At 40.6% G+C, this 24,398-nt stretch overlaps 2 protein-coding genes across 4 annotated transcripts in view; one reads left to right on the top strand and one right to left on the bottom strand.

Moving 5' to 3' along the window:
* Nucleotides 1-24,237, top strand: part of LOC136334176 (uncharacterized) — a 399,355-nt gene extending 375,118 nt beyond the window's left edge. Inside the window, exons 1-2 of one of the 2 annotated variants that reach the window (XM_066274077.1) lie at nucleotides 17,251-17,282; nucleotides 22,811-24,237. In XM_066274077.1, the coding sequence (XP_066130174.1) occupies nucleotides 22,826-23,872 (1,047 nt within the window). In that variant the 5' untranslated portion in view covers nucleotides 17,251-17,282; nucleotides 22,811-22,825 and the 3' untranslated portion in view covers nucleotides 23,873-24,237. Of the gene's footprint in view, nucleotides 1-17,250; nucleotides 17,283-22,810 lie in introns of those variants that run through there. The other variant, XM_066274076.1, reaches the window with a different exon arrangement.
* SRP19 (signal recognition particle 19) lies at nucleotides 757-9,285 on the bottom strand. Of its 2 annotated transcripts, XM_066274060.1 has the most exons (5): nucleotides 9,184-9,285; nucleotides 8,204-8,279; nucleotides 5,142-5,213; nucleotides 4,935-5,046; nucleotides 757-2,023 (listed from the first exon to the last, which is right to left on the bottom strand). In XM_066274060.1, the coding sequence occupies exons 1-5, from the start codon at nucleotides 9,222-9,224 to the stop codon at nucleotides 1,890-1,892; spliced, it is 435 nt and encodes a 144-aa protein (XP_066130157.1). In that variant the 5' UTR covers nucleotides 9,225-9,285; the 3' UTR covers nucleotides 757-1,889. The 2 variants fall into 2 exon arrangements, with proteins under 2 accessions (XP_066130157.1, XP_066130158.1); XM_066274061.1 differs by lacking the exon at nucleotides 5,142-5,213.
* Nucleotides 24,238-24,398: the final 161 nt, after the last annotated feature.

Raw genomic sequence — 24,398 nt, 5'->3', positions numbered from 1 at the left:
CTTCCCAGCCTGCCTTGCAGCTGAAAATGGACATGTGCCACAGTTCTCAATAATGAGATTACACATCTATTGTATGTATCGATAGACGGTAAAGCCAATTGCTCCTAGATTACAAACCTAGACTCCAGTCACTGTAGGCGATTCTAACATATGCTAAGTATCCAAGTATTTGTATATCTAAGCATATCTAAACATACAAAAAACATACTATAGCCTGACCAGATGGTGGCGCAATGGATAGAGCATTGACTTGGAATGTGAAGGACCCAGGTTTGAAACCCTGAGGACACCAGCTTGAGCAAGGGGTCACTGGCTCGGCTGGAGCCCCTGGTCAAGGCACATATGAGAAAGCAATCAATGAACAACTAAAGTGACACCACTCTTGAGTTGATGCTTCTCATCTCTCCCTCCTGTCTCTCTCTCAAAATAAAGGGCATCATACCATAGTAAAAATATGGTACACCTGTGAATGGAGCCTGGAGGACTGAAGGAGGCTCTGGAGAGTCAGTGAGTAAAAGTGAAGGCCGAGGACAGGACTGTACACTACTGTACACTGTATGCTCAGGCTACACTAAATGTATAAAACACCACAAGATTAAATCAAGTACAAGAGAAAATGATGTAGTCAAGAGACATGATAAGCCCAAGATGTATGAGGCTGCTGCTGGTATAACACAGTATACGGTTTTACAGTCAACTTTTCCTAATAAGTAGGAAGAATACATTCTAAAATAGGAATAAATAGTACAGTAAATATATAAACCAGTAACATTTATTATCAAGTATCATGTACTGAACATAGTTGTATGTGCAATGCTTTTATATGAACGGCAGCGCAAGTTTTATACCAGCATAAACACAAGTAATGCATTGTTGTGCTCCCAATTTACAACAGCTACGACATCACAACATCACTAGGCGATAGGAAATTCTCAGCTCCATTATCATCTTACAGGACCACCATGGTGTATGTGGCCCATCACTGATCAAAACGTTATGTGGTGCATGACTGTAGTGGCCCTTCCAAAAGCATATGGAGTCAGAGAAGACAGCTCCTTGAGAGACTCTGTGGAAAAAAACATATGGCTGGATAGGGATTCTCTTAAATTTTACAAAAAATTGCCATTCAGAAACAGTGCTTTGCAGTCAAGTCAGAATTATCAATTCAATTTAATTTATTAAGAAAGGTACATCTAAAGGTGCTAAAGCATAGGTAATTTTAAACTCCAATTAAAACAATGTTCTTAAGCCTATAAAATAAGCAAATCTAAAGCTTAAACTCGAGCACTTTACATATGTCAAAAAACTAGTACCATAATTGAGTAAAAATTAATTAAAGGAATATGATCAGCAGACTGGCTGTTCATAGCCCTCCAAGAGTATTGAACCACTTTCTTCCAGTCTCAGGCTCACAGTCAACTTCCACTACCCATTTTATTCTCTTTTAATTATCTCTTCCACTGGTATTGATAAGCTCATAAGCAAAAGCTACAAAAGTCAGTTTCAAATTTTATTTCATTAACTTAAAAGTGAACAAAATGTGTTTCAAATCTTACTAAACCCATTTATCTGAACAAGTTTACATAGAGGCCAGATACAGAATTTCAAGTAACTTCTGGTAAAGTCCATTGTCCATTTAAAAATAAGCTTCTTTCTTCCACAAAAACTGCATTGAAAAGGCAAAAAAAATTTTTTTATATACTGCAAAAGAACTAGATGCAAACTTCTGGTGTAAATTTCACTGTCAACCCTGATGCTGAAGCTGGGAGGCACAAATGTTCACAGTTCGGTAAAATGATACAAAAAGATTCCGTTTCTCTCAGATACAAATCAGAAGCCTCCATTCGTGTCTCTTACAGTAGTACCACACACTTGATTCTCATACCAGGTCACTTTTTCTTCTTTCCTTTCCCTTTTTTACTTCCCTCTCCTTGTTGAAGACTCGGGTCACCACCTCCTGTTTTTTGTGTTCTTGTTTTTAGTTTAGGAATCATTTCTGCTACGTACAACATTACTGATTTACCTAGGAACAAGAAGTTAAGCTTAGTGTATAATCTGAGCGAGAGGACATAAAAGGTCATTAACTCAAATACCATAAAATTCAAGAAATCATGAATGACATCAAAAAAGGATTTCAAAAGAAAAAAATAAATGACTATGAAGATGATGACTCATTCAAGTGGGGGTCTTTAGTAGAGAAAAGTACTGAGACCAATGCTAAAATATCTAAATGAAAACAATCAAAATTCAAAACATTAAGTGCGAAATAAAAATTTTGGACTTGGTCCTAATAATTGACTTAAAGATTAAAGGAGAACATATCTATATATAATAAATTGGAAACAGCATATCATTATAACTTTTAAGCTATAGAAACACAGGCCCTACGACTTACAACAAAAATCCAATGCCATTAAGCTACAAAAGATGTTACTCGTATGGTCAGATTTATGAAGATCTACAGCCTTGCTCTGTACACCAACCACCTCCTCCAGCTCCACTACACCAAGCCCTCAGCTTTCTTTTTACTTTGTAACTGATTTCTTACTGCAAACAGGAAGCAACATCTTTTCAACTACAGTTTTTAAATCAAAAGTTTGTGTGTTTTGACTTTTAAGAGAGTATAGAAAGATGTCAAACAGAAGAAAAAAAACACACTGGAATATACTCATCTGCCACTCCTGAGTCAGAATCTTAAGTTTCTAGAAATATATACCAATCCTGACAGATTTTGGTATATAGGAACCAGTCTATTTTGATTCAACTAAAAACAAGCTGTCAATTTGGAGTTATTGTCAAAAGAAAAAAAAAGGCAGCTCTATTTAAAAAAATTAAAATGTATTTTTTAGAAATAAAAAACTCAGGCCTGACCAGGCGGTGGCGCAGTGGATAGTGTGTCAGACTGGGACACAGAGGACCCAGGTTCGAAACCCTGAGGTCACCAGCTGAAGCGCGGGCTCATCCAGCTTGAGCACTGGCTCACCAGCTTGAGTTCAGGGTCACTGGCTTGAGTATGGGATCATAAACATGACCCCATGATCGCTGGCTTGAGCCCAAAGGTTGCTGGCTTGAGCAAGGGATCATTTGCTCTGCTGTAGCCTCCCAGTCAAGGCACATATGAGAACGCAATCAATGAACAACTAAGGAGACCATAAGGAGACCAAGGAGCCATAATGAAGAATGGATGCTTATCTCCCTTCCTGTCTGTCTGTCCCTATCTGTCCCTTTCTCTGTCTCTCTGTCAGAAATAAATAATAAATAAATTCAGGAAAGAATAACATGTAAATAAATACTCCTCATTCTAATACTCAAAATTAATATTTTGGAATATCAATGTCGTTTCATTTAGTTATTATTTTTAAGAAATAAAATATGAGGGATAATGCTACAGTCTTCTCTAACCATAACTCCCTATGGTCTCTACTCTGTTGCTCGGCTTGCCATTACGTTAACTACTATTTTAAGACTGGGCATTTTCTGGCCCTGGCTGGCTAGCTCAGCGGTAGAGCATCAGCCTGGCGTGCGGAAGTCCCGGGTTCGATTCCCGGCCAGGGCATAAAGGAGAAGCACCCATTTGCTTCTCCACCCTCCCCCTCTACTTCCTCTCTGTTTCTCTCTTTCACTCCCGCAGCCAAGGCTCCACTGGAGCAAAGTTGGCCAGAGCGCTGAGGATGGCTCCATGGCCTCCGCCTCAGGCGCTAGAATGACTCCAGTTGTGACCGAGCAACTGCAACGCCCCAGATGGGCATAATGGGTAGATCCCGGTTGAGCTCATTGGGGAGTCTGTCTCTCTGCCTCCCTACTTATCACTTCAGAAAAATACAAAAAAATAAAATAAAATAAAATAAAATAAAATAAAATAAAATGAGAGGAGGGGGAAAAATGGGCATTTTCTTATTTTGTGTTTAAATTTACCTAAGCAGTACTACGCTATGCAAACCTCTTGCTTTTTTCCACTAAGTATGGCTTTTTAAATTTATTAATAATAAAAATTCTAAGCAGACCTCAGGATTTCTAGGACCTGAAATGGCAATTAACATCTGACAATTTAATAATTTTATGCTTTTAACCTGGGAGCAATGATGGACTTCAGAGGTTTTTTTTTTTTGTTTTGTTTTGCATTTTTCTGAAGCTGGAAACAGGGAGAGACAGTCAGACGGACTCCCACATGCGCCCGACCGGGATCCACCCGGCACGCCCACCATGGGGCGATGCTCTGCCCATCCTGGGCGTCGCCATGTTGCGACCAGAGCCACTCTAGCGCCTGAGGCAGAGGCCACAGAGCCATCCCCAGCGCCCGGGCCATCTTTGCTCCAATGGAGCCTTGGCTGCGGGAGGGGAAGAGACGAAGAGGAAGGTGCGGCAGAGGGGTGGAGAAGCAAATGTGCGCTTCTCCTGTGTGCCCTGGCTGGAATCAAACCTGGGTCCTCCGCACGCTAGGCCGACGCTCTACCACTGAGCCAACTGGCCAGGGCGGACTTCAGAGGTTTATAAAATGTTCACTGAAAAGTATTTTTGAAGAAATCATTAGTAGGTTTCATCACATTATCAAACAGGTCCTTAACTTTAAAGAAATGAGAAACACTGTTTGCCTCTCCAACAGTTCTAGTCCTTTCTCTAAATAAATCTGTAGAACGCACATTATTTTTACCTTTTAAAAGATCAGAACCTTTTTTGCAGTGTAGAGGAATAACCTATCATGAAACATTTTTCTTTACACCCAAACTTAATTCATTGGTTTAAAAAAAGCTCCCATGGCTCTAGCTGGGTAGCTCAGTTGGTGAGTGTCATCCCAATACGCCATGGATGCAGGTTCGATCCCCAGTCAGAGCACATACAAGAAGCAACCAACAAATGAATAACTAAGTGGAACAGCAAAATCGATGTTTCCCTCTCTCTCTCTAAAAAAATTTTGATAAATAAAAAAGGCTTACGTGATGGGAATTGTACAAGACAGAGGCTGCCATCTTCCTGTCTGAGCTGGACCCGGACTCTGCCCCTGTACTGAGCATCACGATTCCATTCTCTAGAGTACATTTTATTTTTCTAACATTAAACAAAAAATAAAAAACAGGCTTTAAGAAAGTTATATTATCAATGAGATGAGTATGAAAAATAGTGAAGAAAGAATCATATCACACCTCAAGAAATACATTAAGTCCAACTGCTGAGCACACATCTTGAATCTCTGTAGCTGTAGGATTTTCAACAGCCTGAACAGTTAAAAAAAACAAACAAAAAACAAAACACAAAACAGCTTAACTTTAAGGGGATTCTGCATATTGTATAAATCATTTCAAACACCATGACCAAAACATGCACCAAACCCTGGCTTCCTCTTCTACTAGGCATAGTTGTTTCCATGGTGACTTTAAATTTATAAAAATAAAAACATCCCAGGAATAACACTGATTCACACTTCTGTGTTCATCTCCCTTCCAAAAGAACATAACCTTCACATGGGGAAGGAGTATTTTACTCACCAGTATATTCCCCAGCACCTGGCATGATACTTGGAACATAGCAGGTGCTCTGTGAATACTAGTTAAGCAACTATTACAAATACAGTCACTTTAGAAAATTGTTTGGCAGTATTTATTAAAGCTCAGCAGTTCTATTTCTAAGAAAAATGCAAAGATAGTTCACTAAAGACAAACTCAAGAATGTTTACAACGGCCTTATTTACAATAGCCACAAACTAGAAACAACCCAATTATCCATCAACAGTGGAATGGACTGTGGCACATCATACACTGTAATACTATAGAGCAGTGGTTTTCATTAAGACAATTCTGCCTCCCAACCAACACATGGCTGTGCTTAGAGACATTTCTGTCATAACTAGAATGGCATAGGGCACTGGTATCTAGGGTGTAGAGGCCAAGGATGCTGCTAAACAACCTAAAATGCAGAGGATAGCCTCCACAACAAAGAATTATCTGGTTCAAAATATTAATGACGCTGCTGTTGAGAAATGCTATAACAGCCCTGGCCGGTTGGCTCAGCGGTAGAGCGTCGGCCTAGCGTGAGGACGACCCAGGTTCGATTCCCGGCCAGGGCACACAGGAGAAGCGCACATTTGCTTCTCCACCCCTCTGCCGCGCTTTCCTCTCTGTCTCTCTCTTCCCCTCCCGCAGCCAAGGTTCCATTGGAGCAAAGATGGCCCGGGCACTGGGGATGGCTCTGTGGCCTCTGCCTCAGGCGCTAGAGTGGCTCTGGTCGCAACATGGCGACGCCCAGGATGGGCAGAGCGTCGCCCCATGGTGGGTGTGCTGGGTGGATCCCGGTCGGGCGCATGCGGGAGTCTGTCTGACTGTCTCTCCCTGTTTCCAGCTTCAGAAAAATGAAAAAAAAAAATAAAAAAAATAATAATAAAAATAAAAAAACAACACACGAGAAATGCTATAACAGAGCAATGAGAATAAAACTTCACTAAAAAATATGGATGAATATCATAAGCTTAAAGTTCAGTGAAAAAGAGACATATGCAAAAGTACATAGTATACAATGCTGTTTAAATAAAATTCAAAAACAAGCAAAAGTGACATATGGTGATGGAAGTCAGCACAGTGGTTACCCTTATATGTGAGTATAAGTGGATAGGACAGTAACTGGGAAGGGACATAAAGGAATCTTTCTGGGTGCAGGTAATGTTTTCTTTTTTCTTTTCTTTTCTTTTTTTTGGTCAGAGAGAGGGATAAATAGGGACAGACAGGAACAGAGAGAGATGAGAAGCATCAATCATTAGTTTTTCATTGCAACACATTAGTTGCTCATTGATCGCTTTCTTATATGTGCCTTGACCGTGGGCCTACAGCAGACCAAGTAACCTTTTGCTCAAGCCAGCGATCTTGGGTCCAACCTGGTGAGCTTTGCTCAAACCAGATGAGCCCGCGTTCAAGCTGGCGACCTCGGGGACTCGAACCTAGGTCCTCCGTATCCCAGTCCAACGCTCTATCCACTGTGCCACCACCTGGTCAGGCGGTAATGTTTTCTTTTTAAAAATTATTAGAGTGCTGGCCTGACCAGGCAGTGGTGCAGCAGATAAGAGCATCAACCTGGCACACTGAGGACCCAGGTTTGTAACCCCAGGGTCACCGGCTTCAGCACAGGCTCCCCTGCTTGGAGCGTGGGCTCTTCTAGCTTGAGCATAGGATCATAGACAACCCTAAGGTTGCTGGCTTGAGCAGGGGGCCACTGGCTTGGCTGGAGCCCCCGGGTCAAGGCAAATATGAGAAAGCAATCAATGAGCAACTAAGGTGTTGCAATGAAAAACTAATGATTGATGCTTCTCATCTCTCTCTCTGTTCCTGTCTGTCCCTGTCTGTCTCTCCCCCACTCACTTAAAAGAAAATTAGGGTGCTGGCTACCCATGTGTACTCATTTTGTAAAAGTTAAGAGACACTTAGGATTTATGTATGCTTCTGTATTTATGCTATATACCAATAAAATTAAAAACAATTTAATCATTCTCCAAATTATCTGAGAGCTTGCTACTACGAGAGGCCTCTGGTACAGCGGCTGGAGTTAGGCATTATTCTGAACTGGTGTGCTTTGGCATCTTCTCTTTTATCCCGAGGCAGGAAAATAGACTTTCGTTTACACATTTAAGCAGAAAATGGGAGATATGAAATAACATCAAAATAACAAATGCAGAGCTTCAGACCAAATTACCTTAAATTTGTTGTTAGAATACAAAAGGTGATTCTTAAAACATATGACATCAATTTTGAAAATAAAAAGCTTCAACCAAGACCCTTCATTTGATAGCCATTAGGTACTTTCCTACACCAAGTAACTTTTCAAGTAACTTTACAAACGTCTCAAAATAGAAAAGTTATCGGACATAAAACTATTATCTCAACACTGAATTTTCTGCAATTCTTTAAATACTCACCTGGAGTGACATAATTTTAGTTTCCTTCATTAAGGGGAACACTGTCATAACTACCGAAATCATACAAAACCTACAACCTTCCCCTCTCTCAAACACAGGCTCAGGAAAAACCACTTTTAAAAAAAATATTCCTTCAGCTATGAATTAGTGCTCTTCTGGTTTCAGTGTTAGTAAGAAAGCACCCATTTCTTGGCTACTGTTCTTCCCAGGACTTCCTCCCCAAATCATATACAACCTAGTAAAAGAGGCCTTTGTGGCCCTAGCAGTAAAACTTCCTCTCAAGGACCAAGGTGCCGGCCTTCTTACCTTACTTATGGGGATTCTCCTGCCCTCCGCGATGGTTTTCTTGTTATTTAAATAAGCAGGATATATACAAATAAACCTGCCACAGAAAAAGCACGCTGGTATCACTAGAACAGTATTTCCAAAATTTCATTCATTCATCATTACCGCTACATCTATACTATTATTTGCCTTCCAGTTTTTCTTTATATTATCTGTCTTTTACTTAATTTCCTTAAAAAGGCAACTTTAACTCACTACCTTAGATGGAAAAAGCATCACTTGCTAGAGAATAAAGAAACAAACAAGACCCAAACCCTGGCCGGCTGGCTCAGTGGACAGAGTATCGACCCGGTATGCGAACGTCCCTGGCTCGATCCTCAGTCAGGGCACACATGAGAAGCGCCCATCTGCTTCTCTTCCCTCTCCGCCTCCCACTCCCACTGGATGGTCCCAGCGTGGGCCTCAGGCGTGGAGGACGGCTCAGTTGATTCCAGCCGTCCCAGACCGGGGGTTGCCTGGTGGATCCTGACCCGGCGCGGGCAGGAGTCTGTTTCACTACCTCCCCTCCTCTCACTTAAAAAAAAAAAAAAAAGAACCAATGTCGTAAAACTATTCAGTCCGATACAGGTACCTGTCAAAAGTTTCTGAGTGGGCACTGTTCTCATATATAGAAAGCACGGCGTCAGAAGTATTAACGTGAAAGAACCCAAAGGAGCGTTCCTGAACGTCACAATAGTAAAAAACATAATAAACTAGAATTCCCACTTTGTGGTTGTTACTTAATGTTACGTCCATGTAGCAGCACCCTATGTCCTTTGGGTAAACAAGGAGTACCTAAAGGCGGGATGTCAGAGACCTTGCCAAGACCCGGTGCAGCTGGCCTCCCGGGAAACGAACGCCCGGAGAGGCTCAGAGCTTCAGCGGCGAGCCTACCTCGGGGCTGGAGAAAGCGGCGAACCCCCGCGGGCCCGCAGCGGGCCCCGCCCTGTCTCAGGACCCACCTGTCCTGGTCCGCCGGGGATCGCGCCGCGGCGCAAGCCATCTCCACCCTCGCCCAGTCCGGTGGGACGCCGCCACACAGCCCGCCGGAAATCGGCTCTGAGATTTCCCAGACTACCCCGTTTTCCGGCGGAAGTCCTTCCCCCAGCAACGCCCACGCGCCCATTGCTTTGCAGTGTCCGTTTGTTCCGGCACTTGTCGCTCCGCGCCAGACTCTAGTTTCTGACGTGGCATTTGGCTCTATGCTCTCGCGATAGGATCCTCGAAAGCTTCTAATTTTAAGTAGACGCGAAGTCTTCTGGGCGCATGCGCGTCCCACTGGCGTTTCACGCTGAGTTTGGACGTGGCCAGCTTTCCTCACCTACAGGGGTTTTCACGGCAGGTAGTCTGTGTGGTTCCAAGCAGGTCCTTGGAACATGCAAGAAGATACCCTTCATGTTTTATCTTTATCAGCTTCTGGGCCTAGCAGCTTGCTTTCAAGCTGGCAAATGGATTTTATCGTGGGGGAACTAGCAAAGTTACTGGCATGTTTTTCAGTGTGCAGTATAAATGTTAAACATTTGACTACACAGCTTTTTAGACTTATCTTTTTTCTTTTATTTTGTCGTTAATTTATTTTTTAAAATAAAATTTTATTTTAATGGGATGACATCAATAAATCAGGGTACATATATTCAAAGAAAGCATGTCCAAGTTATCTTGTCATTCAATTCTGTTGCATACCCATCACCCAAAGTCAGATTGTCCTCTGTCACCTTCTATCTAGTTTTCTTTGTGCCCCTCCCCCTCTCTCCTTCTCTCCCCTGCCTGCACCCCCCCCCCCAACACCACACTCTTGTCCATGTCTCTTAGTCTCGTTTCTATGTCCCACCAATGTGTGGAATCCTGCAATTCTTGTTTTTTTCTGATTTACTTATTTCACTCCATATAATGTTATTAAGATCCCACCATTTTGTTGTAAGTGATCCAATGTTATCATTTCTTATGGCTGAATAGTATTCCATGGTGTATATGTGCCACATCTTCTTTATCCAGTCTTCTATTTTTTTTTTTTATTTTTTTTTTACAGTGATTAAAGCCTTTAAGCAAACTCTTGGCCAATACAGCAAGAATCCATAAAAGAGTAGTGTCCTTAACAAGTTCACCAAGTCCAAGTTGGCCCCAAAACCATGCCAAGTCCCTGATAAATGCAACCCAACCCTAGTTCAGTCTGTTTGGAGCTGTCCCAAGGAGCAGGAGTCCAGGAAAAGTTCACATTCAGGAAAAGTCCACATGGCACTGGAATTGTTCTCACAATTCTATACTTTGCAGCTCACGTCCAAGTCCCAATGACCGCTGCTTCTAGCTGGTAATGATTCAGGTAGAATGGAAAAGCCATCTGCAGCATGCGTGGATATGGAGCTTCTGTTCTCCTCTGCCTGGAGAGATGAGACCAGGTTGCTTTTCCCTGGAGCTCTGCGACTGTGGCTTGGTAAAGAGAACCTTGCGATACACTAAGCTGGGTGGCAAAGGTAGATTCATAATAGAAGTTGGCAAAAGGGGGAAAGAGAGCTCTAAATTAGGAGTAGGTCCCAGCCTAAAATATGAGTGGGGCATTGAGATAGGAGGAATAAAGGAAACACTATATATTAAACAAAGCAGCAGAAAATGGGACTATCAACACACAACAGAGATCTTTGAGGGAAGAATAAAAAACCTGACTATTCAGGCAAGATATAGTTAAGTGGCCCTTGTGCAAATGAGATCAGTTCACCTGCTTCTTGGAAGAAATACCCTAGGCTCGTCCACAGTGTTGTAGATGGGGCCGACAGCCCTGGGCACCTTCAGCCTTCAGTGGCTAACCCCAGCATTCTGGGCAAGGTTAGGTCACAGGTGGCTGGAGCAGGGCTGGAAGAGACTGAACCCTCCCTTAGAGGAACGAGGGGGAAGCCTACCTTCCAGTGTCCCTGTTTCCTCACAGCAGAGGCATGTAAGTCTGGCAGGCTTTAGCTCAATGACCCTTCCACTATTGAAGCAGGACCTAGATGGCATCCTATGAGACCCCTTTGGGGTATTGGAGCCTTTAAGGGCATATCCTAAAAGCTGGTAGTTCCCCTGATCTCTATTGGGCTTTTTCTGCCTCTTGGTATCTTAAAAGCCATGCTCAGAAGATCTCGCTGAGGGGTTTGAGGATCCCCATCCGCCTATATAAATCTTTTCCATATATCTGGGGCTATTTGGAAAAAGACAAAACAGTGTTATTAGTTGGGTCAAATAAAGAAGGTAGTAGTTTGCAGGAGAAAAATATTTGGCATCTCCTGTTCATCAGCATTCAAAAGAAATTTAAAAAATTTTAAAGTAAAAAGCATGGTATGGTAGACTCATAGGAGTTCCAGGATATGACTCCCCCCTTTTAAATTTTTTTAAATTGACCTTAAAATACTTGCTGGGTATGCTTTAATAATACCTTGACTTTAAAGATTGTAAGAAATACACATAATTCAAAAGGTTTGACAAAATACAATAAGTGCTTTTGCTCCATATGCAGGAGCATTGTCAGTTTAGCCAGTTTAGGAAATCCAATAATAAAACAATGCATACAGACAATGAGCTATAACATGCTTAGCAGCCTCTCCTGTTCTGACAGAGGTTACTATAAATCCAGAATAGGTATCCACTGTAACGTGGACATAGGACTGGTTGCCAAATGAAGGTATATGAGTAACATCCACTTGCCAAAGTTGTCCTGGTAGGGGTCCTCAAGGGTTAACTCCAAATGAAGAGACAGATTATAGTATAGGACCCCTTGGACAGGATTTCTCAATCTGCCATGCTGCTTCCCGAGAAAGTTGAAACTGTTTACACAGGGCTGCAGCATTCTGGTGATGAATAATATGAGACTGAATTGCTCGATCTGTCATGGTTGCTCCAAATAATTTTCTTTTGGGTAGCTTGATCAACAAGGGCATTCCCTTGTGCTAAAGCTCCAGGGAGCATGGAGTGAGCTCGAGTATGTCCTATAAAACATGGAGCTCTATGTTGACATACAAGTCTTTGAAGAAGGAGAAAGTGCTGAAATAGTTCATCAGCATTTGTCCCTAAGACCGCAGTCTTTATAGTGGAAACACCGTAAGTAAATATTTGCTGTCTGTATATAGATTAAAGGGGCAATATGGCAAATGCTGAAAAGCCATGATCATGGCATATAATTCTAGTCTTTGAGCTGATTTTAAGTTGACAGTTTCAGTATAAAGTTGTCCTTTGATTTGCAAGAGCGATTTGCCATTTAGTGGAAGTTTCCCAGAGCCATTGTTGTTGATCCTTTGAAAAAAGGAACAACAATAATTTTGAGGCTCACAACCTATAAGCTGTAAGGGTCGCCTATGCCCCTTGATAATCCAGGAGGCAACAAGATCAAAATATGGAAGTGTATTCCATGGGCTATTAGATGGTTCAATGTGCCCAAACTGTAGCTGCTCTTGTACCAATTGAGCTGCTCTTGTACCTCCTGAGAAAGGGGCCTTTGGTCTACCCATACAGGATTATCTGATTTCCAAGTAATCGGGTCTGCACAATTCATTATTAAGGTAGCAGGAGCTACCAAGGCCCCTATGTTAAAATTTGATATCCTAATCCACACCTTCTGGTATTGGGTGCCACTTCTATGGGGGTGAGAATTCCTCACTGTTCTTTCCTTAGTCCCTTGGTGGGCAAAAATCCCCGATCAAGCATCTGAGTACTGACTAACCATTAGGACTGATAAGCAATGCTCCCATATTTTTCAAAACATCTCTATCCCACAAATTAACTGGTCATCCAGGGAGCACATCAGGCTTAAAAATCCAGAATGACCTTCTTAATCTTCCCAATTTAGAAAACTAGAACTTTGTTGAGGGCATTTACTGTGCCCTATACCTTGTAATTCTGTGGCTGCTGCATGAGTGGGCCAGGAAGGAGGCCAGTGTAGCTTAGCAATAATAGATACATCAGCTCCAGTATCTAAAAGTCCTTTAAATTTATGCCCTTGTATTGTTAGTTCCATTTCAGGGCGTTCCTGACCTATTTTTTTTTTAATCCAATTGGCAAATTCAGAGGAGCCAAATCACCAATTTGCTTGGGGCCCCTTTTGCAGGATGTGGCCTGAGAAGCAGAATTAGCATCCTTATACTATTCTTCTAACTGCCTGAATTAGCCGTGAGACAAATACTTTTTTTTTTTTTTTTTGGTTAATTTTAATGGGGTGACATTGATAAAATGTCTTTCGTCACCTTCTAACTGGTTTTCTTTGTGCCCCCCCAACTCCCTCCTCCCCCCACCCTGTAACCCCAACACTGTTGTCCATGTCTCTGAGTCTTGTTTTTATGTCCCACCTATGTATGGAATCATATAGTTCTTAGTTTTTTCTGATTTACTTATTTCGCTCAGTATAATGTTACCAAGGTCCATCCATGGTGTTGTAAAAGATCCGATGTCATCATTTCTTATGGCTGAGTAGTATTCCATAGTATATATATATACCAAAGCTTTTTAATCCACTCGTCCTCTGACTGACACTTTGGCTGTTTCCAGATCTTTGCTATTGTGAACAATGCTGCCATAAACATGGGGGTGCATTTCTTTTTTTCAAACAGTGCTATGGTGTTCTTGGGGTATATTCCTAACAGTGGTATAGCTGGGTCAAAAGGCAGTTCGATTTTTAATTTCTTGAGGAATCTCCATACTGTTTTCCACAGTGGCTGCACCAGTCTGCATTCCCACCAGCAGTGCAGGAAGGCTCCCTTTTCTCCACATCCTCATGAGCACTTATTCTGTGTTGTTTTATTGATGAGCGCCATTCTGACTGGTGTGAGGTGATATCTCATTGTAGTTTTTTTCTTTTTTTTCTCATTGTAGTTTTAATTTGCATTTCTCTAATGATTAGTGATGTTGAGCATCTTTATTATATGTGGCTTAAGTGTCTGTTTGTCGCTGATAGCTTATTGGTTGCCTGCATAACTGTACTAGCCAATGGGGTGAAGTTGCCACAGCATTCAAATAGTCCCGCCTTCTGGGATGCCACCTCACAAATTGAGGTTAAAGATTGGAGCTGTTAAGATTGGAGCATAATAAAGATTATTATGCTGTTAAGAAATCTTAACACCAGAAGGGGTCTTTGCAATGGTACAAGACTAGAGGTTCTCCAATTGAAAAATAATGTCATAATAGCTAAGTCTTTGACTGGCTCCTCTAAAGGTGAAATACATGTCATTCCAAGAATTGATTTGGCTCCATCTCAAACAGGGTTGCCGTTTCAATTGAGACGTAGACAATTTCCTGTAAAACTTGCCTTTGTTATGACCATCAATAAGTCTCAGGGCCAAACGCTTAAGCATGTTGGCATTTTTTTTACCTGAGCCTGCATTTGGACACGGTCAACTTTATGTTGCCTGTTCAAGAGTTCGTGAAAGAACGGACGTAAAATTAAAAATAATTGATGGTCCTCTGCAAGGCGAGCTTAAAAATGATGGATAGATCTACACAAGAAATGTTGTGTACAAAGAGATCTTTGACATGTGAATTAACATTTTATTATTTAAATCACCTTTATTTATTGAGCTAGCGGTGGCTCTTAAGAAATGTACTGCCAGTGGTTTCCTTCATTGCACTCTACTTTAAGCAATTAAGCAAGTAGAAGGGGGAAACCCTGTGGGGCAGTAAGCAAAGGGGCATCCTCGCTGCCTGCCCTGGGTAATTCAGTTTGAATTAGCAGACACCTTTGCACAAATCATTTAATTACAATTTATAATATCTAGAACAGCGGTCATTTTGTATGACTGCCAGGCTTTCTAGTTTTTTCATATGCCTATTGGCCATCTGTATGTCCTCTTTGGAGAAGTGTCTATTCATTTCTTTTGCCCATTTTTGGATTGGATTGTTTATCTTCCTGGTATTAAGTTTTACAAGTTCTTTATAAATTTTGGTTATTAACTCCTTATCAGATGCATTGTCAAATATATTCTCCCATTGTGTAGTTTGTCTTTTTATTCTGTTCTTATTGCCTTTAGCTGTGCAGAAGCTTTTTAGTTTGATAAAGTCCCATTTGTTTATACTGTATTTTGTTTCACTTGCCTGTGGAGACAAATCAGCAAATATATTGCTGCGAGAGATGTCAGAGGCTTACTGCCTATGTTTTCTTCTAAGATGCTTATGGTTTTAGGGCTTACATTTAAGTCTTTTATCCATTTTGAGTTTATTTTTGTGAATGGTGTAAGTTGGTGGTCTAGTTTCATTTTTTTACAGGTAGCTGTCCAATTTTCCCAACACCATTTGTTGAAGAGGCTATCTTTACTCCAATGTATGCTCTTACCTCCTTTGTCAAATATCAGTTGTCCATAAAAGTGTGGGTTTATTTCTGGGTTCTCAGTTCTGTTCCATTGATCTATATGCCTGTTCTTATGCCAGTACCAGGCTGTTTTGAGTACAATGGCTTTATAATATAACTTGATATCCGGAAGTGTGATACCTCCCGCTTTATTCTTCCTTTTCAAGATTGCTAAGGCTATTCATGTTCTCTTTTGGTTCCATATAAATTTTTGGAATATGTGTTCTATATCTTTGAAGTATTTCATTGGTATTTTAATTGGTATTGCATTGAATTTATAAATTGCTTTGGGTAATATAGACATTTTAATGATATTTATTCTTCCTAACCATGAGCACGGTATATGCCTCCACTTGTTTGTATCTTCCCTGATTTTTTTATCAATGTTTTATAATTTTCTGAGACAAGTCTTTAATTGTCGGAAGCCAATCCACTAATGCTGGCTAACTAGGTCACAGCAGAAGAAGATCCACAACTGCTGGTTGACAAAGTCACAGCAAAAGAAGATAGAGTCACCGCAATAAAGACCAACAGCTGCGGGTTGACAAAGTCACCGCAAGGAAAGGCACAACGATTCCTCCCCCTTTAATCTTTTGAATTAATCTGGCCTTATATTCCCCCTTTTTTCTGGGTGTGTGCTATTATTTATGGCACAGGAATAATAGTACCGTGCTTTCCCTGTAGATTCGTAGTAATTTCTTTGGAAATGAGACAGAAGGTGTAAGTTCCACAGAAAAGCCTGTAAGCCCCTTGAACTGGGCTCATAAACATAAGAGGCTGGCTATGATATCCCTCATAAAGGGTTAAGTTTGTAAGAAAATTTCTTCTTATTAATCATGTTAGAAAGAATATAGTTAGAACTTAGCTAGTATATGAATATAGTAAATAAATAAAGTTTAACTAGACATTAGAATCTTAGGTAAAGTGTAGTGAAATGGCCTGTTGCATGGCCTTGGATAGGAGTGCAGCTGGCTAGTAAGAATGTTTTGTTAAGAGACTTGTTTTATGACTAAAGGCAGTTACTGGGCTTTCTCAGTGAGACATTCTCATAAGATTTATATACTTTCCCAAGGTTTTTCGTTCAGATAATAAAGAGGAATATGGAAAAATCCATAGAAGCAATAGCAATTAATGCCTTCTAATATTATGTTGCTTCTAAGCTATCTTGCAGGTGCACTCTATATATCTTTAAGCAAAAGTTACTTTTGATATTATGACAATTTCTTAATAAGCAAGCCTTTTGAAGTCTTGTAAGAAAAATTAGGACACTGCATAAACTCAAGGCCATTTGCCTGAGCAAGCGGTGGGCCTTTGCTAGTCCTTAATGATTTCGTCTGCTAATCTCTCTCTGCGCCCTTAACTCACAACAGTAGAGTTATTAATTAGTACTAATCTTTTAGAAGCTTTTACCGATGTTATCGCTATTCAAGTTATTTTTTAATTGTACTTTGAATGATTTGCCACCTGATTTGTAGTTTATAGATATAAATTAACTGTTATCTGGAAACATGTAAACATAGTGAAACAGAAGCAATAATTAATACTATGTAATTGTAACTTGGTGTGTGTGTATAAAAAAGGAGCTGTACTAGCATTTGGTAGAGATGCCTGGCAGTAAATGCTAACCAGAGAATAAAGAGAAAGAAAAGAATTCGGCTCTCTCACTCGATTTCGCCGACGCCGTCTCCTCCTGTGGGACCCCTGGACCCCCCCCCCCCGGGGCTGGACCCCGGCATTTGGCGCCCGAACAGGGACCTATAGGTAATCCCCCCTCGTTGTCTCGGGACGGCTAGGACTCCACTCAGGGTGCTGCAGACCCCCCTGTAAGAAAGACAGGGTGAGGATAGGTGGAGAATTTCAGAACTTAAGATTTTGAGAAGTCATGGGCCATACTGAGTCTAAAGAAAGAAGACTCTTTATGAAAGTTATTAAGTATACACTTTCCCAAAAAGGAGTTAAGGTCTCCTCTAAACAAGTAGCTCGTTTTATGAAATTCGTACAAAAATGTTCTCCATGGTTTCCAGATGAGGGAACACTTAGTTTCGAGAAATGGGTTAAAGTTGGAGAAGATTTAAAACTTTATTATAAGCTACATGGACCAGAAAAGGTCCCAGTTGATACATTTGCTTTATGGAGCTTGATTAAAGATGCCTTAAATCCAGAACATGAGATGCATAAACTTTCTAAGGCAACTGCTCCTCCAAAAGAAGAGACTCCGTTAATTGGAAATAGAAGGCAGTCTCAAGATAGTACAAATCATGCTATGGCCTCTTTAAAATTAAGTAAACATCAGAATGATAGTGAAAATCATTTATCTCCAACAGATGAGGCTGAATTAGAAGATGAGGCAGCTAAATATAATAGGGATAATGAGGATTGGAAGTCAAAAACAGTCTTGCCCATATTATATTCCTCCAAGACTGACAAAAAGGATGAAAATAAGGCTATTAAAATGTCTTTGCCTCTACCAGTACAATCACCAGATGTTAATGAAAAGAAAAACTCGTCAGGGTTAACAGGGTTGCAGAAGGCAATTCAAGCTTCTTGCGACCAAGGGGAAACTAATTTGGCATTATGTTTTCCTGTGGCTGTGGCTAGTGAATATAATGATGAGGAAAATCCTACATGGGAGCCGCTTCCTTATAAATTATTGAAAGAGTTAAAAATGGCTTGCAGTCAATATGGACCCACCTCTCCTTATACTATGTCTTTGATAGAAACAGTTTCTCATAATTGGATGACTCCTTATGATTGGGAACAAGTGGCTAAAGCTTGTTTATCTGGAGGAAATTATCTCCTTTGGAGAGCTGAATATGAGAAGCAAGCTAAACAACAGGCAGTTAGAAATAGGAGGATTCATAATCCTGTGATTAGAGAAATAATTACGGGAGAAGGAGAATTTGCTAATGTTAGTGAACAATTAAAACTTTCTAAACCGGCTTTGATACAAGTGAATGGTTGTGCTATATCAGCTTGGAGAAAGTTGCCAGCTTCGTCTGGTGGAGATGTTACTGTGGTAGGAGTGAAACAGAAAGGTGATGAACCTTATGAGGAGTTTGTTGCTCGGTTAATTCAAGCAGTAAGAAGAGTTATTTCAAATGAGGCGGCAGGAAATATTATAATTAAACAGTTAGCTTATGAAAATGCTAATTCCACTTGCCAGGCCATGTTGCGGTCAGTGAGGAGAGAAGGAATGATAGGGAATTTCATCAAAGCCTGTCAGGATGTAAATCCTGCTTTTGTTCAGGGAGTAACTATTGCTGCAGCTTTAAAAGGAGAAACGTATCCTCAATTTATTAAGACTATGTATCAAGGAAAAATGCCTTCTATTAATGAAGCTTCCTCTAAGGGAAATCTTACTTGCTTTACTTGTAATCAAACGGGCCACTTTAGCCGACAATGCCCTAACAAGAGTGGGCAAGCAGGCCCAGGAGTGCAAGGGACAGCTCCCGTAATTAATAATGCTAATAATAATGTCCCATTGCCTAAGACTTTGTGTCCACGCTGTCAAAAAGGATATCATTGGGAAAAGCAGTGCCATTCTAAATTTCACAAAAACGGACAGCCATTAGGACCAAAGTTAGGAATAGAATGGCAGCCCCCACAAAATCAAAATCTAGCAAGCAATCCAAGTAATAATCAGGGAAACTGGCAAGGGGGCCAGCCTCAGGCCCCAATAACAATTGGGGCCAGCCTGAATCCATTTGTCAACTCCGGTCCGTCTCAGACCTCACCAGGGCAACCCCAGGCAGCGCAGGACTGGACCTCTGTTCCACCGCCTCAACAATATTAACTCCTGACAGTCCTGCAGTTGCATTACCAACAGGAGTTAAAGGTCCTCTTCCTAAAGGAATGGTTGGATTATTAATTGGCAGAAGTTCAACATCTTTAAAAGGAATAAACGTAATGCCAGGAATAATTGATTCGGACTATGAAGGGGAGATAAAAATAATGATTGCTCCCCCAATTAAAACGCTTGAAATTTATCCTGGTCAAAGAATTGCTCAGCTTTTACTATTGCCTTACTGTCCCATCGGAAAGCCTATATCTGAACAAAAACGGGGAGAAGATGCCTTTGGCTCCAGTGATTTTGTGTTTTGGATACAAGAAATTAAGAAAGTTCGGCCACTAAAGAAATTAAAGATTTCTGGAAAAAAAATTGAGAGGCTTTTAGATACCGGGGCAAACGTCTCCTGCATTGCTGGCAAAAATTGGCCTCGAGCCTGGCCGACTCAGTCAACTCCAACCTCATTAGTTGGACTTGGCCAGGCTTCAAATGTTGCTAAAAATTCTCAAATATTAACCTGGCAGGATGAAGACAATAACCAAGAAACTTTCTGCCCCTATGTAATTTCAAGTATACCATTATCTCTCTGGGGGAGAGACATTTTAGAACAAATGGGTGTTTTCATGTACAGCCCGGATTCAAAAGTAACTGCACAAATGTTACAGATGGGTTTTGATCCTAATCAAGGGCTAGGAAAGAAACAGCAGGGCCAAGTATATCCAATTCAGACATTGGAAAATCAAGGAAGACATGGTATAGGATATACAAATTTATAGTTGGGGCCACTGAACTATTTGCTGCCAATCCTATTAGCTGGAAATCTAACAACCCAGTATGGGTAGAACAGTGGCCCCTGAGTTCAGAAAAAATTAAGGCAGCCAGAGAATTAGTTATGCAGCAATTACAGGATGGACATATAGAAGTTTCTAACAGTCCATGGAATACTCCTATTTTTGTTATTAAAAAGAAATCAGAAAAATGGAGGTTGCTACAAGACCTTAGGGCTATAAATGCCACTATGGAAGATATGGGGTCATTACAACCTGGACTCCCCTCACCAGTTGCGGTGCCTCATGGCTACAGTGTAATTGTTATAAATTTACAGGACTGCTTTTTTTTATTTTATTTTATTTTTTTTATTTATTCATTTTAGACAGGAGAGGGAGAGAGAGAGAGAGAGGAGAGACAGAGAGAGAGAAGGGGAGGAGCTGGAAGCATCAACTCCCATATGTGCCTTGACCAGGCAAGCCCAGGGTTTCGAACTGGCAACCTCAGCATTTCCAGGCCGATGCTTTATCCACTGCGCCACCACAGGTCAGGCCAGGACTGCTTTTTTACTATACCATTAGCTGCACAGGATTGTCAAAGGTTTGCATTTAGTCTGCCATCAGAAAATTTTAAACAACCTTATGAGAGATATCAGTGAAAGATACTGCCCCAGGGAATGAAAAACAGTCCCACGCTTTGTCAAAAATTTGTAAATCAAGCTTTAAATCCAATAAGATTAAAATATCCTAATCTTTATTTAATTCACTATATGGATGACATTTTGCTTGCTCTGCCTGATCGGGAAAAATTGCATAATATTTTACAAGAAACAACTCAGTCTTTACAGAATTTTGGATTAAAAATTGCCCCTAAAAAAATTCAAGTACAGCCACCTTTTAATTAATTAGGACGTGTTCTGTCTACAGACATTGTCAGTTCTCAAAAGTTACAATTAAGAAAAAATCATTTAAAAACTCTAAATGACTATCAAAAATTATTGGGAGACATTAATTGAATCAGACCCTATTTGAAATTAACTACAGCAGAGCTTAAGCCATTGTTTGATATTTTGAGAGGAGATGCTAATCCAACTTCTCCTCGAGAGCTCACAGAAGAAGCAGCAAAAGCTCTTAGAAAAATAGAAGAAGTAATTAACAATCAACATTTAGTCAGAGTTATTATAGAGGAACCATGGCAGCTTGTGATTTTAGCCACTGAACACACTCCTACCGGATGTTTGTGGCAGAATGGCCCTCTAGAGTGGCTTCACTTACCTGTCTCTCACAAGAAAATTATTATGCCCTATACTGATTTGGTGGCTACTCTTATAATTAAAGGAAGAAACCGCAGCAGAGAGTTGTTTGGTAAAGAAATGACGGAAGTCATTGTTCCTTATAATAAGAATCAATTTCAAGCATTATTATAGCTAAATTCAGAATGGCAAATTGCTTTTAGTAATTTTACAGGGCAGGTTTTATTTCATCTTCCTACTCACCCACTGCTGCAATTTCTAAAAAGACAATCAGTAATTTTTCCCACTAAGACTTCTAAAAATCCGCTGCCGCCACCAGCTGCACTGGTTTTTACTGATGGCTCATCTAATGGTAAAGCTGTAACAATTATAGGGGATGAGCATATCACTGAAACTCAGGAAAAATCAGCGCAAAAAACAGAAATTATTGCTGTTATAACAGCATTTCAAAAATTGAAACATGTTCCCTTTAATTTGTTCACTAATTCACAATATATAGTTAAAATGTTTCCTCACATTGAAACTGCTTCTTTGCCACATCATCTAACCACTATTTTTTCACTTTTAAGCAGCCTACAAAAGCAAATTCATTCCAGAACTCTCCCTTTCTATATCGGCCACATTCGCTCTCACACTTCTATTCCAGGGCCACTACACGAAGGAAATCGTCTTGCTGATTTTCTTACACAGCAGAAAGCAGTGTTTACAGCAGTAGAAGCTAAACTTTCACATGCTTTACATCACCAGAATGCATCTGCACTCCGGTGGCAGTTTCAACTATCTCGTGAAGCTGCTCGAGCTATCGTGCGTAGCTGTAACACTTGCCCTACTCACTTTTCTAATCGTAGTTTTAGAGTTAACCTACGAGGACTCCGACCCAATGACCTTTGGCAAATGGATGTCTGTCATATTCCATCTTTTGGCAAACTTTGCTATATACATGTTTGTATTAATACCTTTTCAAATGTTGTTGCTTATACTGCACAAACTAGAGAAGCCTTTAAGAATGTAATACAACATCTTTTTCACTGCTTTGCTATTCTAGGAATGCCAAAGGCTATTAAAACTGATAATGCTCCAACATATATACATCAGCTGCCTTTAAAAGGTTTTGTAACACCTTTAATATTTCACATATTACTGGCATCCCTTACAATCCACAGGGACAAAATATAGTAGAAAGGACTCATCAGACCCTGAAAATGCAAATTCAAAAACTACGGGAAGGTGAGTTAAAATATAGTTCCCCACATCAGCTTTTAAATCATGCTTTGTTTGTTATTAACAATCTTAATTCAGACTCTCAAGGCCACACTCGCATGCTGAGACACTGGAATCTGGATCTGGATAAGCCTAAACCAATGGCAAAGTGGAAGGATTTATTAACAGGTCAATGGAAAGGTCCAGATGTAATTTTAACTCAAGGGAGAGGGTATGCTTGTATATTTCCACAGGACGCTGACTCGCCTCTTTGAATCCCAGACCGGCTGATTCGCCATGCCTCGCCGGAGGTCTCCGCTGCCACCGCCGCCCCCTCCTTATCTCCTTCCTCCTCCTCCTTATACACCATCCAGCCCGGAGAAGACTTCTGTGCCACCCGCGTCATCAGTGACTTCCCAGCAGAGGTCATCAAGGAGCTCTCGTTATAATCTTGTTACTCCAGGAATACACCGATTGTCACTACAGGGAGCTAGACAACCTCCCTATCAACGGATGGCTCGCTCTACTCGAACTGTCAACCCACCAACCTGGGGCCAGTTGAAGGCGTTGTCTGAAAGGGCTGATTCAATTTGTCGTCAACAAAATATAAAGCGTAACTCTGTTAATATGTTTATTGCTATGCTAGCTGTACTTTCAATTCAGGTACTTAATGTTGAGGCTACTGGACAAAACAAATCTTATTGGGCTTATATTCCAAATCCACCATTAGTTAAGCCTGTTACTTGGAAAGGAGATGATATACCTGTGTTTAATAATCATACTAAGTTTTTGGGAGAATCATGTAGTTCTTTTATTATGCATAAAACTGATTCAAATTTCTCATTTCATGGAAAAACGGATAAGGTACCTATATGTTTTATGTTTAATAATACTCACAAAATTTCTGGGTGTTTTTCTACTACACTTAAGACTATTTTGACTGACTCTCCTAAAAGTAATAAACCTGGACACCCAACAAGAGACTTATGGTCCCTCACAATTTTAATGCCTGGAGGCCCTGACACCCATGAGTATAATCCTGTTACATTGCCTCCTAAGGGATTTCACCCATGTAAACTTTATCCTCCAAAAAAGGCAACTCAAGAGCCTTACTGGTGGTCTGTGAAGAATAGATTTGGTTTTCCCCCATGGCAAGAATGTGCATATTACAATTATATAAATTATACTACATATGCTGTTAATTTCACTATACAAGATTGGTCTAGTCCTTATTTTGAATATAATTATAGAAAATTAGTGCAAGAAATGAGAGACAATTACAGTTGGTCAAATAAATATAATCCTTTAAATAAAATCGTCACACGTTGGCAGTCTGCTGGATGAATACCTGCACAGCTGACTTATCAGAATGAATTAACCACCAGGTATCAAACAAAGCTTTGGCAGCTAATTGCAGCTGCTGCACCAGCATATTTGGTTAGGCCTTGCCCTTATCCTGTTCAAAATATTTTTGTTCAGGCATGTGTACAGGCTCCTTATGTACTCTTGATTGCTACAATGGACAGTAATCTTTCTGTTAGTACTTATAATTCTATGTTTAGCATTTCCTGCTCTCGCTGTGTTTTAACAAACTGTCTATCTATTGACACCAAAGCTCAAGTTATGTTTATTTTGCGGCAGCCACCTTATGTAATGTTACCTGTTAGTCTGTCTCAACCTTGGTATGATGACCCAGGGTTGCATGCACTACAAGCTGCTTCTGAAGCGCTCGCTCACCATCGAGGAAAGCGATTTGTTGCCAAATTGATTTTGGGAATTACTACTCTTATTACTATTATAGAATCTGTAGCTGCTTCCACTACTGCTTTAGCTCAATCAATTCACACTGCAAATCATGTGAATAGTTTAT

This window comes from Saccopteryx bilineata, chromosome 4 (genome assembly GCF_036850765.1).
Source record: "Saccopteryx bilineata isolate mSacBil1 chromosome 4, mSacBil1_pri_phased_curated, whole genome shotgun sequence".
NCBI classification, from domain to species: Eukaryota; Metazoa; Chordata; class Mammalia; order Chiroptera; family Emballonuridae; genus Saccopteryx; species Saccopteryx bilineata.
The sequence above is the reverse complement of the archived record's forward strand: the minus strand, read 5'-3'. Positions and strand labels throughout refer to the sequence as shown.

Coding starts and splice junctions, on each gene's coding strand:
- SRP19 (XM_066274060.1), bottom strand. CDS start 9,224: ATGGCTTGCGCCGCGGCGCGATCCCCGGCGGACCAGGACAG. Junction 8,280..9,183: donor TCCCCGGCGGACCAGGACAG/GTGGGTCCTGAG, acceptor TTTCTGTGGCAG/GTTTATTTGTATATATCCTG. Junction 2,024..4,934: donor TCTTGTACAATTCCCATCAC/GTAAGCCTTTTT, acceptor TCTTGTTCCTAG/GTAAATCAGTAATGTTGTAC.